This window comes from Capricornis sumatraensis, chromosome 15 (assembly GCF_032405125.1).
Source record: "Capricornis sumatraensis isolate serow.1 chromosome 15, serow.2, whole genome shotgun sequence".
NCBI classification, from domain to species: Eukaryota; Metazoa; Chordata; class Mammalia; order Artiodactyla; family Bovidae; genus Capricornis; species Capricornis sumatraensis.
In genome coordinates, this window is record NC_091083.1 from 71,070,587 (window position 1) to 71,089,387 (window position 18,801).

The 18,801-nt window shown below is 44.8% G+C and overlaps 1 protein-coding gene across 2 annotated transcripts in view; it reads left to right on the top strand.

Annotated features, from left to right (window-relative positions):
- Positions 1-18,801, top strand: part of DHX35 (DEAH-box helicase 35) — a 68,199-nt gene that overhangs the window by 38,410 nt on the left and 10,988 nt on the right. For both annotated transcript variants that reach the window (XM_068987241.1, XM_068987242.1), the window contains 7 exons: positions 1,837-2,047; positions 6,309-6,433; positions 10,080-10,134; positions 12,607-12,702; positions 14,466-14,560; positions 15,200-15,277; positions 15,951-16,080. In XM_068987241.1, coding sequence (XP_068843342.1) covers positions 1,837-2,047; positions 6,309-6,433; positions 10,080-10,134; positions 12,607-12,702; positions 14,466-14,560; positions 15,200-15,277; positions 15,951-16,080 — 790 coding nt within the window. The remainder of the gene's footprint in view (positions 1-1,836; positions 2,048-6,308; positions 6,434-10,079; positions 10,135-12,606; positions 12,703-14,465; positions 14,561-15,199; positions 15,278-15,950; positions 16,081-18,801) is intronic.

An 18,801-nucleotide genomic window follows, 5' to 3' on the forward strand; every position in this document is an offset into this window, starting at 1 on the left:
CATACAGAAAGAAATTCCCAGGTAGTCCAGTGGTTAGTACTCTGCTCTTCCACTGCTGAGGGCCTGGGCTCCATCCCTGGTTGGGAAACTAATTTCCGTCAAGTTGCATAGCCAAACCCCCCCAAAAAACATTAACAAGGATAAAAGCACACAATAAATAATGAGTTGCAAAGATTTCTCAGCCTGCCTCACAGAAAGTTTAGCAATTATCAGAGTAGGTGACTTCTCTTTGCTTTTCTTTCCCTATCACACAACAGTATCTTGGTTTAAAGGATTGTCTTAGTGAATTGTGATCAGTCAGAAACAGTAGATTAGCTACTGTAAAATGGTTTCTCAGCCATCTGTTTGAAAAATCAATTTGCCTATAGAGCCAAATTTAAGTCAGTTAATTCAAGGTGTGGCTTAAAAGTACCTAGCCTTGAAATTGGGGTGGGGCAGGGCATGGTGAGAAGCCCTGGTTTAAAGGAGCCAGTAGGCAACCAGTCTGTTTCCTATCTGTCAGCTCCCTGGGCCCTGCTCTGTTTACCCTTCATTCAGTGAGAACTGGCCCAAAGTTGCCTTAGAGTAGCTATCAGCAGGTGGCAGAGAACACAGTAGGTGAGAGATGGCTGGTCAGAGGATCCACTCCCAAATTCAGGTCACTTTTAAGAGGGCACCCTGGGCCATTGGGATGGAGCTGCTCAAGTCTGTCCAGTCAAACGTGAATTGTAGCCATCCAGTCAGGAGACCTGGGTTACCCTGTGCACTGGGATGAGTTACTCAACCCCGAGGCCTGGTTTTCTCAGCTGTAAAACATGAATAGTAGTAACTTTTAGATAGATGGTTTTATAGCATAAAATCCTGAGTCTGCTACATAAAAATAGTAGGGAGGTTTTTGTAAAATGATCTAAGTAAAAGTGCCCGATCAAACTTTCCAAGTGCTATTTATATGTCTCCTGCTGCTTCATACCCTCCAGGGGCAGCACTCAGCGCGCTTGGAATAAAATGCAAACCCCTCCTGTGGCCCAGCGACCGTGCATGATCAGGTCCCGGCATCCCTCTTAACCTCATCTTTATTTAATAATGCTGGTCTGTGGCTGCACCGGCTGTTTCTCCTTCCTCTGCCTGGATCTCTGTAGGGCTGGTTGCTGCCTGTTATTCAGGTCTCAGCCTAAAATCATCTTTTAGAGAGGCTTTCCCTGGCCATCTAACCTGAAGTATGCATGCTCCATTATTAACATATTATAAATGATGTGTACATTGAACACTACATAATGCTAGAGTATTCCCTCCTGCATTTTCCTCCTGGTGTTCGTCACTGTCTTAAGTTCACTATTTCTCCACTCAGACATTCACACTGGAATGTGGATCTTGTCCACTGTCCATTCCTAGCACCTTGAAGCGTGGCTGGCAAAGTGCAGACCCTCAGAAAGCAGTTAGAACATGAGTAAATGACAGGCACAGGTGGTTATGTGCGTCACTTGAGTTGTACAAAAAGTAAAAACTGATGTTTGTTGAATATTTGCTCTGAGCCAAGTACTAGGCTCTAATAATCGTTTCATGTATGTTTTACATTTAATCCTCTGAAGAACCCCAGGAGAGGGTAAATTTTATTACGGAAACAAGCAAACATGCTCAGGAGGTTAAGGAACTTGTCCAAGGTCCCAAGCTTAGGGAGAGTTGAAACCCAAGGCACCTGAGCCTAAAATTCATCCCAGTCCATCCAGGATACCTCACTGCCTCTCACAGGTTCTACACTATTGAAGATATCTTGACATCTTTTAGGACTTTGACTATTCAGAGTGAAGACAACTAAAACACTTTTATCCTGACTCTCCTTCCTGTGGGGGAACCTAGGTGATCGTGGCCACCAATGTAGCAGAAACCTCCATCACAATCAGCGGGATTGTGTACGTGATTGACTGTGGCTTCGTGAAGCTCCGGGCCTACAACCCCAGGACAGCTATCGAGTGCTTGGTGGTGGTCCCAGTGTCCCAGGCATCAGCCAACCAGCGAGCAGGACGTGGTGGCCGCAGCCGCTCAGGGAAATGTTACCGCCTTTATACAGGTAAGTGTGGCTTTTTTCTCTTTTAGGGGTTTTGCCTTTCTCCTAGTCAGCCTGGGCATCAGAGAATATTACAGGTATCTACCCCTCCCTAATAAGCAGAACTTAAGACCCAGATCTTCCTCACAAGGCCTTCTGTAATCTGACCCCACCACCTTCCTCACTCCAGACATGGCCCTTCTTTGTTACTGTTCCTCACTGGCCAAAGCTAGACCAGTTTAAAAATATATTTATTTATTCGGCAGCGCGGAGTCCTGGCATGCAGGATCTTTAGTTGCAGCATGTGAACTCTTAGTTGGGACATGTAGGATCTAGTTCCCTGACCAGGGATGGCACCCCAGGGCTCCCTGCATTGGGAGTGAGGAGTCTTAGCCACTGGACCACCATTGAAGTCCCATGAATTAGCGATTATTTGCCACCCCTTTTCTGACCTAGTCTGGGCCTTGGCCTGTCAGCAGCCGTGTGACATGTAGCTTGGACCCTTGTTCTGTGTTTCTTAACATTCTCTTAGCATCATGTGGCATTTTTTTGTTGTTGTTCTGGGATCCTTAAATCCTGTGGGGCCCCACAGTGGGTTTCATCTTTAGCTCTGGTTCAGAGCACCTTTGCAGAGCCAAACCAGCAGGGTCTCTCCTGAGACTCATTGGTAGCAGTTGGTCAGCTCCTGCTCCATGCTTGACTTTGAAGGAGCAACATGAAATTACAATGAAGACTGTCTTAGCCCTTAAGGAGTTTTCTCTCCAACTAAACAGCAGTCTTGTCTACAGAAAATGAGGTCTCCAGAGCTGCTCTTTACTTCATTGTACCTCTCTTCTGTGGGTGACGGTGTCAAGGTTTCTCTCAATTATCTAGACTTAATTTTCAAATCATTTTTAATTCCCTCCTCTGTCCAATATCCCTCTGCAGTCACTTAACCAGATCCAGGGGTTTTACCTCTTATCTCTCCTTTCCTTTCGGATTACCATCATCCTTGTTCAGTCCTTGACATCATTTATTCTTTTTCGCAGATGTTTACAGAGCACTTGCTCTGTGCCAGGCATGGAAATCTAAAGCCAGTTGAGACATGGTCTGAGGCCACATGGCTGGACAGCCTGGTGATGGAGGCAGGCTCGTGAACAGATTAGCATATTATGGTGTGATAGAGTTGCCATAACTGAATGAGCTTTGGAAGCAGACAGCAGGGAGTTATTCCTACTGGGGAGGGCTTCACAGTACATAATTGAGCCTGATCTTGCCGGCAACTCAGTAGTTAATCCAGGTGAGGGGATAGCAGTGGGGTTTAGATTTCGTCACAGCAAGCAGAGGAAGTGGAATGTACTAGTACTTGGAGGGGAGGAACAGGGTAAGAAGGATTCATGGAAGGGAGGGAGAATGCAGAACCTGAAGCCAGAGAGGTAAGGTTCTTCCACTGAAGGTATTAAGAGGGAATAATGGAAATAGAAAGAGGAAAGCCAGTTTCAAAGGCAAACTGAAATATGGGGAAGAGGAAGTTTCAGGAAACTTAAATGTGTTTTTATTGAGGTGAAATTTACATAACATGAAATGAACCTTTTTAACTTGAACAGTTCAGTGGCATTTATTATCTTCACAGTGTACAGACACCACCTTTATCTAGTTAGGAAACATCTTTATCACTCTAAAGTAAAAGTCCTTACCTGTTAAGCAGTATTTCCTTCTTCATTTCTCCCTGTTGCCAGCCTCTGACAACTGGCAATCTTTGTTGTCGTTTTGGATGGTCAGGTGGCCCTCTGTATCCATAGATTCAACCAACTGCAGATTGAAAATATTTGGAAAAAAAAATTCCAGAAAGTTTCAGAAAGCAATACTTAAGTTGCCTACACACCAGCAACAGTTCATATAGCGTTTACATTCTATTAAGTACTATAAGTATAGAGATGATTTAAAGTATTCAGAGGATGTGTGTAGGTTATATGCAAATACTGTGCCATTTTCTGTAAGGGACTTGAGCATCCTCAGATTATGGTATCTGCAGTGGGGGAGAGGGGTGTCCTGGAATCAGTCTCCTGTGGATACCAAGGGATGAGTGTATTTGTTTTGGATATTTCACAGAAATTAAATCATATAATGTGACATTTTGTGTCTGGTTTCTTTCATTCAACATAATGTTTTCCAGGTTCATTTACAGTGTATCAGTACTTTATTCCTTCTTATGGCCGGATAATATTCCATCGTATGAAGGTACCACGATTTGTTTATCAGTTGATGGTTGTTTCTGCCTTTTGGCTGTTGTGAATAGCACTGCTGTGAACAAGCATGTACGTGTGCCTCAGTCCATATTTTTAATTCCTTTGGATACACAGCTCGGAGTAGAATTGCAGGGTCACATGGTAATTCTTTATTTAACCTGAGGAACTGAAGTTACTTCTAAGGAGGAAATGGCCAGCATCATCTCATGCTCCAGTGAAATCAAACAGCAGACTGTAGACTAAAGATAGGCAAGTGGACTTGGGTAAAGGGTGCGAGCAGCTTTAGTGGAGGTGAGGTTGGGGGGAGACCAGCCGACAGTAATGGGGTACAGCAGATCCAGCCTCTAGGTTTCCTCCGCCAACCTGCTTCCAGAGATCACAGCTCTGAGCAGGGCGCTACCTCCTCTGACCCTTAACAGTTTCTCAGATCCTTCCAGGACTTTCTGGCTTGTCTGCTCCTGCTCTCCGCCAGCACTGACCCTGTACTGCCCCCTTGCTGAACTACTCTCTGTTTTGAATCTACCTTCTGTCTTCCCACACCCGCTTCTCATACCTGTGTCCCTTTCCCTGGGCTGTTTTCTCTGCCCATTGAGTCCACCTCGTCCCTGGCTTCCGCTCCCGGATGTCAGTGCCCTAAAACCCTTCTCCCATCAGCCATCCTCCCTCCACCCTTCAACCTCCATTTCTCCTCGGGAGGACCCTCCACTGGGACCTAGCCTGATCCTCATCTTGGTCCCAGACCCCTCTGAATCATGGAAATGTCTCAAAAGCTGTTGGCCTACAGCTCCTGCAGCCCTTGGCCCAATGCCTTGTGCACTTGAGTCCTGAGTCCTCAGTAGACTCAAGTGTCCTTGAACTTAAGAGTCCTTGAACTCTTAAGAAACACCTACTTCCTGTGAGCATCTTCATCAGGATTGTCCTCTTATCTGATCTCAGTGTGCTTGGAAAATGTGGTTATCCTACCAAAAGGCTACCTACCAAACGCTCTTGAAACTTGAAGTGAATATCCCATTTGGAACTTCCTGCCATTCCCTGTTACCTGGAACCTTCCAGGTGGGCCCTTGCATTTGACGATTTGTATCAATCAGCTCACAGAATATTTATTGTCTCTTTTGTCAAACTAAAGGTTTTTTTTAAGTCCTTCAGTGATGGTGCTTTTTCTTCATGACACCTTTTGTTCTGCTGTGACTTTTCTCTGGTTAATTAAAGATTTATGTTGGAAGCTAGGCCACCTTTGTGTGAAGGAGGGTGTGCATAGTTAAAATGTTGACTGATGTGGGAGGATTTTGTCTATAATCCTTCTCTAAATGATCCATAGACTTTCTGAATATACACAAAAAGGGCTTAATCTCTTCCGCCCTGTTTTTTTCCCCTCACCCTTTTTATCTAGCTTCTTTATAAAGGCTTCCCAGAGTCTCTTTCCCTCCCTCCCCCGTCTCCGGCCCCTCCCGTCTTGGCCTCCTGAACCTTGTGGTGCCTTTTCCTGTTCGAGGTCACCTTTTGTTCCTGATGGGGTGTGTAAGCATTCATTAATCCGTTTGGGGCAGCATTGGATTCTGGGAGTGACGTATGTACCTGGCTTGATTTTAAAAGTTGGACAGTTTTTGGTCTTTATGAGATTTGGTCATTTTTTAATATTTTAGAGATATTTTGGTTATATTCTGGTTTTATTTGGTAATTTGTCCTGAAATTGTTCTTTGCTTTTATGTATAGTCCTTGGCTCCTTGGCTCCATCCCTAGCAGAGGGAATGGAAACAGGACCCCCCCCAGTAACAGTTGTTGTTTTGTTTTAATGTTTTGCTAACAAGAATCACATTGTAAAAAGCATTCTAAAGTGAAAGGACATACTTTTATAAAGACATACTGTTAAAATATATTTATCTAAAGTTGAAAAAAAGGGTCTTTCCTAAATAAGCAATGTTCTATCACAGTATCATATGAGTCTGAGCCCAGACTCCAAGAGCCCCTTGTTAAAGTGAGAGAAGTGTTTCTTTGGCAGAATGATCACATTTGATTGTGACAGTTGATCCCAAACAGTTCTGATTTCCTATCCTCAGAGGAAGCCTTTGACCAGCTGCCTCAGTCCACTGTCCCTGAGATGCAGCGGAGCAACCTGGCCCCCGTCATCCTGCAGCTGAAGGCGCTAGGGATCGACAACGTCCTCAGGTTCCACTTCATGTCGGTAAGTCCTGCCTTCCATCTGCAGCTGTTGGGAGACTGGAATGCTCCCCTGGGAGTGCTGACATCGGTATAGTGTGCTACCTTTCTGGTGTTTTTCAGTTAGCCGCGGGGATCGTGTGCAGGGTCCGGGGGAGAACAGCCAGACAAGGGTGACAACTTCTGTTCTTGTCTGTTGGGGGAGAGAGAGAAAGTGGAGCAATGACAGGTCTGTGCCCTGTGCTCTGAGAGACACAGAAAAGGCCTGCAGCCCCGTTAAGTCATGTCTGAGGCGAGACTTGAAACCCAAGTGGGAGTTTAGCGAGTCGGGAGGGGTGGAGTGATCCAGGAGTGTGTTGGCATGATAAACAAGTGTCCCGATTGGGGAAGCCAGGAGGGCTATGATGGAGCTACAGGGAAAGTCCCTACAGCTGATTGCATTTCTGATTATTTCCAGGAGTGGGTTTATTGGGTCAAAGGCCAGAATCATTTCGTAGGTCCTCGATACATGGCCGAATTCCTTTACAGGTAAAAGCTTGAGTAGTGCGTGCATGCCTGACTCACTGGCCACCCATCCTGCCATGTTATCTTCTTTTAGAGTTTTTCTAATTTGGTTGGTGGGAGGAAGAAGGAAAAATATTATCTCTTAAATTTTTTGATTTCTCATAAGGTTAAAAAAATTATCAGTTCAGTTGCTCAGTTGTGTCCGACTCTGTGACCCCATGAACTGCAGCACGCCAGGCCTCCCTGTCCATCACCAACTCCAGGAGCTTACTCAGACTCATGTCCATTGAGTCGGTGATGCCATCCAACCATCTCATCCTCTGTTGTCCCCTTCTCCTCCTGCCCTCAATCTTTCCCAGCATCGGGGTCTTTTCAGATGAGTCAACTCTTCGCATGAGGTGGCCAGAGTATTGGAGTTTCAGCTTTAGCATCAGTCCTTCCAGTGAACACCCAGGACTGATCTCCTTTAGGATGGACTGGTTGGATCTCCTTGCAGTCCAAGGGACTCTTGAGTCTTCTCCAACACCACAGTTCAAAAGCATCAATTCTTCTGCGCTCAGCTTTCTTTGTAGTCCAACTCTCACATCCATACCTGAGCACTGGAAAATTATCAGCCACTTTATATTTCTTCTCAATTAAACTATTCTAGTGTTTATTAGTGATTTTTAAGAGTCCTCTAACTATTAAAGACTTAACTAGTAAAAAACTATTAACCTTTGTCTGTAGTATTTCTTGTAAGTAGTTCTTCTGGTTGTCTGTATTTTATTGTTCATTTAGTTATGTGCAGCCACTGGAAACATTTCCACAGCAAGATCTTCCTACCTTTGCCTCTATGATTTTCTTCCTTGTGCTTGTGAAGCACTTCCACATATCTCAGTCAGTTAATAAACACTCACGTTTTCTTCTTGAATTTTTATGACTTGAAAACTGTATTTTTTTTGACTCTCTATTCTATCCCAACCTTGTTGATGTGTGTAACTAGGCTAGATTCCTGGATGATAAAGTCCCTGATGTTGCATGAACAGCACAGATAGTAACCAACATTAGAATATGTTTAACTTCTTTAGGAGAAAGAAATGCAAATTGAAATAGCTGTTCCACTCTACATTAATTGAATGATCAAACATAAAGAAAAATCATAAAATCCAGCTGACACAACTTGGGGGAAACGGTTTTGTATTCTGTTTCAGTCCTCATGGAGGACTTTCTGACATTATGAGCTGTAGCAATGCCTGGTATTTCTTCTTGGGAAATTTTCTCCTGAAAATAATTCAAAAGAAACAAATAACTTATATGTAGGATAATGATTATAGTATCAGTTTATATTAAATTTAAAAATATAATAAAAATCATACACTTTGGACAGCTGAGAAATGAAGGAAATACATATAAAAACATCTTCATATATTCCCTTCTGGTTATCTTCCCCTGAAATTGTGGTGTTTTTTTTTTTAATTGAAATCACGGATGCATATAATTTTATATATTTAGCAGTGATAATTACAGTAGCAAAGAACTGAAAACCACTCAGTTGCCCAGTAGCAAGAAAGGTGCTCATTTCATAGCGTACGACCTTGTGGGAATAGCATGCAGCTGTCCCAGGGTCATCGCTGTGAAGCAGCCGTGAGTACAAGAAGCAGTGGGAACAGAACAGCAGGCAGTGAGAAAGGCAAACTGAACGTGTACACACACAGGCTGCATTAAAGCTGTTTTTATGTGATCCAATCAGATGAGGCCATAGAGAAATACTAGTAAGTGTGTGTTGAGGTGAAAATCTTCTGGATGTGCCTAGGGGAGGAGGGGGCAAAGGTGTGGGCTTTTGGATTGATGATGAATCCCAAGAGCAGAATTTGTCAGGCCTGGTGATTGACTGCAAACAGGGCCAAGGATTAAAAAGAGTCCAAGAGGGCCTGTCTGTTTTGTTTTGTAATTATTCAGAACCTCATTCAGTGCTCGGTCTATCCCTGTTACTCATGTAATCTCGGCGTAAAGAAAGTGGTCAAGCCCCCTTTCAGGGGCTTGCTGTGTGTTTCCTCTTCGTAAAGTAGGATGTCGTGGGCACTGAGGAAGGACTGGTGAATCAATTATGTGATTTAGTCTGCAGCGATTTGTTGAAGCCCTGGTGTGTTGTGAGTCAGGTCTAGTTCCTGCCCTGGTCAGTGTGTGCCTGCAGTCAGCACAGCTTCCAGAAGTATACCTTTGTTCCTTGGCAGTCCAGTGGGTGTGAAGTGAAGTTGCTCAGTCGTGTGCGACTCTTTGCGATTCCGTGGACTCTAGCTTACCAGGCTCCTCTGTCCATGGAATTTTCCAGGCAAGAGTACTGGAGTGGGTTGCCATTTCCTTCTCCAAGTGGGTGTGGCAGAGTGGAAAAAACGAGACCCGAGTTCTGTCTCTGGCTTTGCCACCAGTGGCCTCTAGGATCTTGTTCAAATGTCTTTTACGTTTTGTTACTCACTTTCTTCACCTGCCAAAGTATATATTTTAAATACATTTGTTGGGAACGCATTGAGAAAAAAAAGTTACGCCATTTGCAGAAGGACTGTAATTTTATTGTGTGGCTTATGGATGAAATAGTTTAGGAGACAGGGGTGATGGCTTGCACGCAGTAGTAGATGTTCAGTAAAGGATCGTGGAAAGAAAGAAGACAGTGAGGATCCAGAGCCTCAGACTGAAAGTCACAGTTATCAGCTTTGTTAAACTTTAGATTGTCTAGCATTCTCTCTTTGTTTCCAGAAGTTCAAATTCAACCGATGTCAGTTAGTCCCTATAGAGAGGGCCTGGGGCGGAGCTCTGGGTGATACAAAGGTGAACCATCCATCAATACTGCAGTATCATGAGGCTTCTTAGAAGGCTGAAACATGACGTAAAAATTAGAAATGTTTGATGAGAGTTTAGGGAAAGCAAGAACGTAGTTGAAGGTAAGGATCTTCTGATGGGAGTGACGCATGAGGGAAAGCTTCAAAGGAAATGTTTAATCAAGCTGAGATTGAAGACCAAGGAGTAGAAGGGTGCCGAGAGGGAGAGGAAGGACATCTCCAGGGTGGAAGTGTGGAGGCTGGGAAGTCTGGGGCGTGTTAAGCGAAGAGTGGGTTTGAGCAGGAAACAGTTGCCTTGTTATGGCTGGTACCTGATGAAATTAACTTGGGGGCGGTTTATGTTTCCTACAGCCACCTCCAGCGCAGTCGATGGTCCAAGCACTGGAGTTACTCTATGCTCTGGGAGGTACGTCTGTCTCTTACTCTGTGTTTCTTACGTATTTATTAATATGCGATGTTAGGTTGTATTCACTCTAGGGCTCTTTGTATCTTCAAGGATGGACTTGGTTCTTCCCATATATATGATCCTTTCAGTGACATGCAAGCTTACTGAAATAAGGTGGGACCATGATTGATCCCTTGGTCGGGAAGATCCCCTGGAGGAGGGCGTGGCAACTCACTCCAGTATTCTTGCCTGGAAAATCCCGTGGACAGAGGAGGCTGGCAGGCTGCAGTCCATGGGGTTGCGAAGAGACACAGCTGAGCACCTAACACTTTCACTTTATGCTTGGATCATGAAATCCAGTCACGACAATGAATTTATGAAGCATGTCGATACATCAAAAGCTTTTAATAACCGTTGCTACAGCTATACTTCCTAAGAGACACCTGGAAGGTTCTTTTACCAGTATTTCAGCTGTCACCCCGCTGGGCCTTATTCTCTGTCCCTGACCCCATTCTGAAACTGGCTCAGTGTTCTCTCCCTAAACCCTCTTCCTTCCGCCCCTGGAGTTCCCGTGGAGCATTGGGTAGAATACCGGCCTATGATATTATTGGGACAAGGAGACACCATGTTATAGAGGAACTCCTATTCTCTTGTTGTTTGAAAATGTGGTATTTATCTTAAAATAGAGAAAATTGTGGCCTAAAGTCACCTCTTTTGGAAGTGTCTTTTCTGTGAAGATTGCCTCCAATGAAAATAATTTCCAGTTTGGTATTAAATTTCAGTGGACGTTTTGTTCCTTAAATTTTTTTTTTTAGTTCTTAAGATCTTTATTGCGGTATTCACCCATTTAAAATGTGCAATTCAAGTTAGCCCCAAATGATGATGTTGTTCAGTCACTAAGTCAGGAGTCAGGTCAGACTCTTTGCGGCCCCATGGACTATGGCACACCAAACTCCTCTGTCCGTCACTGTCTCCTGGAGTTTGCTGGAATTCATGTCCATTGAGTCAGTGATGCTATCTAACCATCTTATCCTTTGTCAGCCCCTTCTGTTCCTGCCTTCAATCTTTCCCAGCATCAGGGTCTTTCCTAAGAGTTGACTCTGCATCATGTGGTCAAATTTTAGAGCTTCAGCACCAGTCCTTCTGATGAATATTCAGGTTTGATTTCCTTTAGGATTGACTGGTTTGATCTCCTTATTGTCCAAGGGACTCAAGAGTCTTCACCAGCACCACAGTTTGAAAGCATTAGTTCTTTGGCGCTCAGCCTTCTTTATGGTCCAACTCTCACATTGATACAGGACTACTGAAAAAACCACAGCCTTGACTATACAGACCTTTGTCATCAAAGTGATGTCTACTTTGTAATATGCTGTCTAGGTTTGTCATAGCTTTTCTTTCAGGGGGCAAGCGCCTTTTAATTTCATGGTTGCAGTCACGGTCCACAGTGATTTTAGAACCCAGGAAAGTAAATCTGTTACTGTTTCTGTTTTTCCCCCATCTGTTTGCCATAAGTGATGGGGAAAAAATGGAATTTTCCATAGTTTTATGTGATCCACACAGTCACAGGCTTTTGCGTGGTCAGTGAAGCAGAAATGAATGTTATTTCTGGAATTCCCTTGCTTTCTCTGTGCCCCAGTGAATGTTAGCAATTTGATCTCCGCTTCCTCTGCCTTTTCTAAACCCAGCTTGTACATCTGAAAGTTCGTGATTCACATACTGCTGGAACCTAGCTTGGAGGATTTTGAGCATTACCTTGTTATCGTGGGAAGTGAGTGCAGTAGTCCAGAGGTGATGCAGAGAGAATAGCAGGAGAGGTGGCAGAGAAGCCAGACAGTGTGGGTCGTGGAAGCTGGGGAAGAGTATTTCCAAGGAGCTGTAGTTAGCAGGCTCAAAGGCTGCTGGGGGCCCTAAGGAAAGTGCCCTCTGTGTTTGGCACTATCTGGTTGTGGGTTGGGCCCTTGGAGAGGGCAGTTTCTGGGGAGAAGTAGAACCAGAAGAGGATGGGAGCTGGAGGCGGCTCTGGGGCCATTTCCTTATACTTAGGTCTTTGCATAGAGGCCATTGTTGTTTAGTCCCTAAGATATGTCCCAACTCTTTGCGACCCCACTGACTGTAGCCCACCAGGCTCCTCTATCCATGGGATTTCCCAGGCAAGAATACTGGAGTGGGTTGCCATTTTGTCCTCCCTCCAAGGGATCTTCCCGACCCAGGGATTGAACCCGCATCTACTGCATTGACGGTGGATTCTTTACCACTGAGCCACCAGGGAAGTCCATAGAGGCCATTAGAATTAATTTTTCAAAATTGAGTATTCAAGAGCTCCAAGGAAATCTTTTCTTTTTCTACTGTAACAGCAATCAGATTGAAGCTGGCAGTATATGATTCATCTCCTGGATACACCTTTGCTAGCATGTATTATCTTTTATTCTCCCAACAACTGTACATCTTCCAACACTGGTACATGCCTTCTGCCTTTTGTTGTTCTTATGGCAGGTCTGGACAAAGACTGTCGCCTAACTGAACCGCTTGGCATGAGAATAGCAGAGTTTCCTTTGAATCCCATGTTTGCAAAAATGCTGCTTGAATCAGGTAGGTGGAGACCAGCAGTTCTTATTGATTTTATATTGTCCGGAAAGTTGTTTCTCAAATTCTGTGTACCTTGGGGGAGAGGGCACAATGTAGCATGTGTCAGCATTTTTTTTAAGCACTGAAGAAGTTTTCATCTAAAGATGTCTGCTTTGGGGCATGTCGTTAACTTGTGATTCAAGGTCCGTCATCATTAATTCAGGAAACACTTTTGTTTGTTTCCTGTGGGTCTGACACCTGAGTTTTTGTACAAATTTGTGGTGAAAAATACACAACATAAAACTTAACCATTTTACTCATTTTAAATACAATTAATAATGTTAAAATGGACAGTTCTGCAGCATTAAGTACTTTCACATTGTTGTCCAACCACCACCACCATCCATCTCCAGAATGTCTTCATTTTTGTCAAACCGGAGCTCTAACCATTAAAACACTTAACTACCATTCTTCCCTCCCCCAACCCCTGACAACCACTGTTCTACTTCCTGTCTCTATGAATTTGACTATTCTAGGAACCTCATATAAGTGGAGTCATACAATATTTGTCTTTTTGTGACTGATTTTTTCAGTTGGTACAGTGTCTTCAGGGTTCCTATTGTATCATGTGTCAGGATTTTTCTTAAGGCTGAGTAATATTCCATTGTACAGATAGACCATTCACCTGTTGGTGGATTCTAGGGAGCTGCCTCCCTTTGGCTATTGTGAATAATGCTGCTCTGAACACAGGTGTACAAGTATGTGTTTGCGTCCCTGCTTTCACTTCTTTGACGTCTAATACCTTAGGGTGGAATCGTTTGCTCAGCGATTCTGCGTTTAGTTTTTTGAGGAATCACCATAGCGTCTTCCACTTTGTATTTGCAGCTACACCACTTTGTATTTGCACTACCAGTGGGCAAGAGTGCCAACTTCTCTGACGCTTTCAGATTTTTATGAGAATATGAGTTAAGGGATCAAAGTGTAGAGCCTCAAGATCCTCTCATATTTAGAAGTCAAAATCCTCTGGAGACTAGAGAGACTGCACTCGCCACCCCCAACAGCCCAGAGAAGGGAAATACTAGTTCTGTCTTGCTTTGGTCTAACTTTATATTCACTGGCAGTCAACAAAGCTGTGTTTCAGATTAAGCATGGTGAAAGTTAGCTATAGTTGTGTCTTGGAGCTACCAGGCTTGCATTGAGAAGCAGGAAAGATCATTTGTGAGGCTGGAAGCTGTGGGGGAGTGTGCAGGGCAGTTCACTCCATCTGATGCCCTGGAGGGCTGGTTGCTACAGACGCTGCCCAGGTGTCAGCAGCTGCGGCGCACCGTGTGCTTCCCTAGTGTACGTATGCCTCAGCCTTGCCTAGTGAAGTGAGCCCTGTTGAGAGGGAGGCCACCTCATAATAAGATCCCAGAGCAGAGGGACACAGCCCACATGTTCCCCGCCCCCTCTCCCTCTTAGTCTTTCTGCCAGGATTCTAGGTGTCCACTTAGAGAGGAGGGAGCAGGTGTGGAGCTGACCTACCCTAGTTGAGTCTCATGGCAGAGTCCCTCGGTGTGACCGCTGCAGAATGGAGTCCTTCCAGGCCTCCTTTCATCTGGACCGTGTATACAGAGCATCCCATTTGGCAGGGTGAAGTGTTTATATATTGTAAGATTTTAAAATGAAGCTATGTAGAAATAGATGATCTTGGTTTACAGTGTGCTGCAAGGCAAACTTCAGAGAACATCTTTTTCTTCTCGTGACACATGATATATTTGAAATCAAACATATGTTTTGTTTTACAGGGAATTTTGGCTGTTCTCAGGAAATTCTAAGCATTGCCGCCATGATGCAGATCCAGAATGTCTTTGTGGTCCCCTCAAACCAGAAGTCTCAAGCTGTAAGTCTGACTTTTTCCCCAAGCTGTTCATACCAGTCTTGCTCACTTTGGGCTTTCCTTTGTTAAAATTGCCCAGGGACTGCTGGTGACAGAGCAGCTTCAGTTTGGAGTGTTTATTTTACTGTGTGCCTGACATTGTGCCAAAATTTTTCCTGCATCATGTCATTTTATCTTCAGTGTGAACTTGGGAGGGAGGTATTACTGTCACCAGTTTTGGAGATCGAGGCACAGAAAAGCTTGGTAACTTACGGTTGCTCAGCCAGAATTGGTGGAATTGCCTTTCACTCTCCAAATCTTAACCATTGTCCTACTGACTTTTCAAAAGTAAGGAAGGTTGTTTTCAAGGCTGCTCTGGGGGCAACCTTGGTGGGCTCATTAGGGATGCCAGGAGTTCCTGCCTGGGCACAGCAGGCCTGGCACAGCCAAGCTGCTGACAGGGCCCTCCCAGCCCAGGCATTCGTGATGAGTAGATGGGTGAATTCTGGAAAGACTGTGAAGGAAAAGTTACAATATTGATGTACACTTGAAATTAAGACAGTGTTGTAAATGAATTATACTGAGCTATTCATCATGTAATGTTACCTCCAGGACAAGAGGCTCACAGGAATCAGCTTCTAAACATTGCCTTATTCTTTCCAGATTCGAGTGCACCGAAAATTTGCCGTGGAGGAGGGTGACCATCTTACCATGCTCAATGTGTATGAAGCATTTATCAAAGTAAGCACAGCTGCCACTACAAAGGCCCCTCCACACTCCCGTCCATGGGAGGCAGTCTGTTGTTGTTGTTCAGTTGCTCATTCGTGTCCAGCTTTTTGAGACCCTGCAGCACGCAGGCTTCCCTGTCCTTCACCATCTCCTGCAGTGCAGTTTGCTCAAATTCATGTCCACTGAGTTGGTGATGCTGTGTAACCATCTCATCCTCTGCCACCCCTTTCTTCTTTTGCCCTTGGTCTTTCACAGCATCAGGGTCTTTTCCAGTGAATTGGCTCTTTGTGTCAGGTGGCCAAAGTGTTGGGCTTATGCATCAGTACCAGACCTTCTTGTACTTGCCTGTTGTCAAGTAAAGTGATAACCTTGAGCTGCCAGAGAGGGAAGGTTGATTTACAAAGAGCAGCAGGGAAGGGGTTCTCATGGAGATACTTAAGACTCTGCTTATTGTTAAGTTCTCACTTGCCCTTTAGCACAAGAGAGTGAGATTGGACAGCAGTCAGATGGTGAGCAGGGTGATCAGCGCCTGTTTAGAGAGATGGGCCCCAAAGGGCCCGCAATGACTTGAAGATCTTGTCCCATTACGTAAGCTAAAGGGGGCAAAGAGTTGAGTGACGTCCACCACGCAGCCTCCGTCGAGAATTGTCCTGTCTCACCCTCCCTCTGTGTGCGTTGTCTGCAGCACAACAAGAACTCCCAGTGGTGTCAGGAGCATTTCCTAAACTACAAGGGTCTCGTCAGAGCTGCGACAGTGAGGGAGCAGCTGAAAAAGCTTCTCGTCAAGTTTCAAGTGCCCAGGAAATCTAGTGAAGGTAAGAATAAATTGCCACTGCTCATGACGCTCCTCTCTCTGTCCTGTGGAGTTGCATTCTTGGCGTTCTCAGGCCGGGCAGTGTGAGGCAACACAGTAAACTCTGGACCCACACTGGGCTCACATTTTGAATTGCCTGTGTTGGTGGAATGCTGCATGTGAAGTGAGCATATTTCCCCCACCGCAAGGAGATCGGTTTTTATTTCCAAGGGCTATTTTTATTTAAAAAAATTTTTTAACAAGCCCTGACAACACTTACGAATCATTAACATTCTTCACCTCATTGTACATCATGTGGTTAATTTTTCCATGTAGGCTTTGCAAGAAAAATGACTTACGTGGATAACATTTACGGCCATTTCGTATAAACTGCCTTTTATTTTCAGCTACAGGTGTTACTAAAGCACGTACTGTGTGTTTAGCCTAGACAGTCGCTGGGTGAGACGGAAGTGCTGTATAAAACAGTTTCTGGCCTCTGGCAGTGACAGTGACTCATGTTAGTTGAGGACACATTTGGTTGTACCACGGGGGTTTTACTTAATACTCTCTCACTTACTCTGCTACTCCAAGGTGTAGGTGATGTTATCCTTATTTTACAGAGGAGTTGTAAGGTCCCAGCGAGAAGTTAATTTAAGTTTGGGACAACACAGCTGGTAACTAGCAAAGATGAGCCTGTGTAGCACGAACGCACGCTTTCAATGGGGGTGGTGTGTCTGCTTAGCCAGTCAGCAGTTGTCTTTTGAACACTTCCTGTGTGCCAGGCCCTTGGCAACACTCTTGGCACCACTAGCTCTTGCCAGCCTAGCTGCAGCACCCGTTACAGGCCCAGCAGGGCTGTGTCTTCATACACGAGTTCATTTAGTGCTCACAGAGCTCCAGTGAAACACGCGCTGCTGTGATCCCCACTCTTCAGATGAGAAAAGTGGGCTGAGAGGCAGGGAGTGACGTGCCACACGAAGGTCGCACAGTGAGTGTACAGTGGCCTCAGAGCTCAGGCAGTTTCATTCCAGAGCCTTATGTTGCTTTTGTACTAAGGGAAACTAATTACATGATGACAAAGATGCGGTTCTTACTGTTGAAACAGTGCAGTGACAAGAGAGATTCCTACAGAGACACAAAGTACTGCAAATGAGATTGTCAGTTGTCTTAGTAACTACAGGAATAGATGTTTGAGTGCTCATGGTGTACAGTGATGGGGATTGAAGTAGGAATGCAGGGAAGATGGAATCCTGGGGTCGGGGAGCACAGAGACAGCTCACAGCAGGCGTTGAGTGGTGGTGGAAGTCCAGTTGAGCAGACTGATTGGATTAGAAACCAGTGGCAAAGGGCTCACTAGGCAAGGAGGACTATGGAGACAAGTGCTGGCAGAAAGGAGCTTATCAGATGCTCAGAGGGTGCTGACGGATGACCACGCTTCTAAGAGAGGGAAGCACTGAGCCCGGGTGACTGGGTAAAGTATCATCAGTGCAAGCAGGAAGCTCACAGAGGCAGCTAACGGGGGAGAAGCTGATCGAGCGCCTGTCTCCCAGGAGATGGAGCGCAGCCACACATCTGCATCTTTGTTTCTTAACCTGTTTTTCACTGTCAACTTGAAACAGCAGAAATGTGTCTTGGAGGCTCCAAAGGAGGAGCTCCAATTCTTTAGGCCTCAGTGAAAAAAGAATTTAGGAAATCACAAAGTGACAGATAAGAAGTGACTGATAAGGATAGGATGCTTGTGAGGCTTACAAGCAGGTGGGCAAGAAGGTGCCGCATGGAGAACTTAGTGGGCTGCGGCTTTATAATTGAAGGGAAATCGGGGGAGGGGAAAAAGACCACCTTCCTCATTCTTGAGTGGACATCAAGCTCCCATCTTCAGCTCCTCCTCCACATCAGGCCAGGGAGCTTTCGTGTCTCTCCATAGTCAAACTGGGACTGTCATGGTGCAATGAAAATGAGCAAAAAGGTGGTAACGTAGACTAAGATGTGGTCAGTCAGTGCAGGTTTCAGCATAACGCCACCTTTCCTCATGTTTCTGTTTTTAGCGTGGGCAGAGCGGCGTGCCCTAGGAATCATCAGCTTCCTGAGCCCACTGAGGGGGTGGGGTCTCACGCCGCCATTGTTTCGGCACTTTCAAGCATGTCTCCTGCTTCTATTGCATGGTTTTATTTTGAAGCGAGCCTGCTGCATGATCATTAACTTAAATCTCCTATATTTTTTCACCACTTACAATTCCCTAGTGGGATTAACTGTTTATCACCTGCTTTGTCCCTTCATTCTGTCCCTATCAAACCCCTCGCCCAGGAGAAGAGTTACATTGAATTTGAATTCTTTTTACCAAGAGAAATTCAGTACTAAGGGATAAGATTTTGTAAGGTAGGGTTGAGCTCTGGAGGGCCATAATCCTTGTAATATTCAAGATTTCCCACTATCATACCCCTTAAGGAGGGCAGTTTTTACCCCTTGGAAATGATCTCATTTTGGTAACCATGCACATTCTACATGCATACTTCTTTTGGGCAAGTGGAGAGAAGGAGCTGACTGAGTCTAGGATCAGATTGTGTTTGGAAATGTAGATTTGAGATTTTTTTTCAGTTCTGGGCTGAAGAACAATAGAGAAAATTATGGAAATGCAATAAACTACATGCAAATTAAAAAGTTCTCTTCAAACGGGAGGAAATATATGTATACTTGTGGGTGACTGACATTGACAGCAGAAACCAACACAGCATTGTAAAGTAAT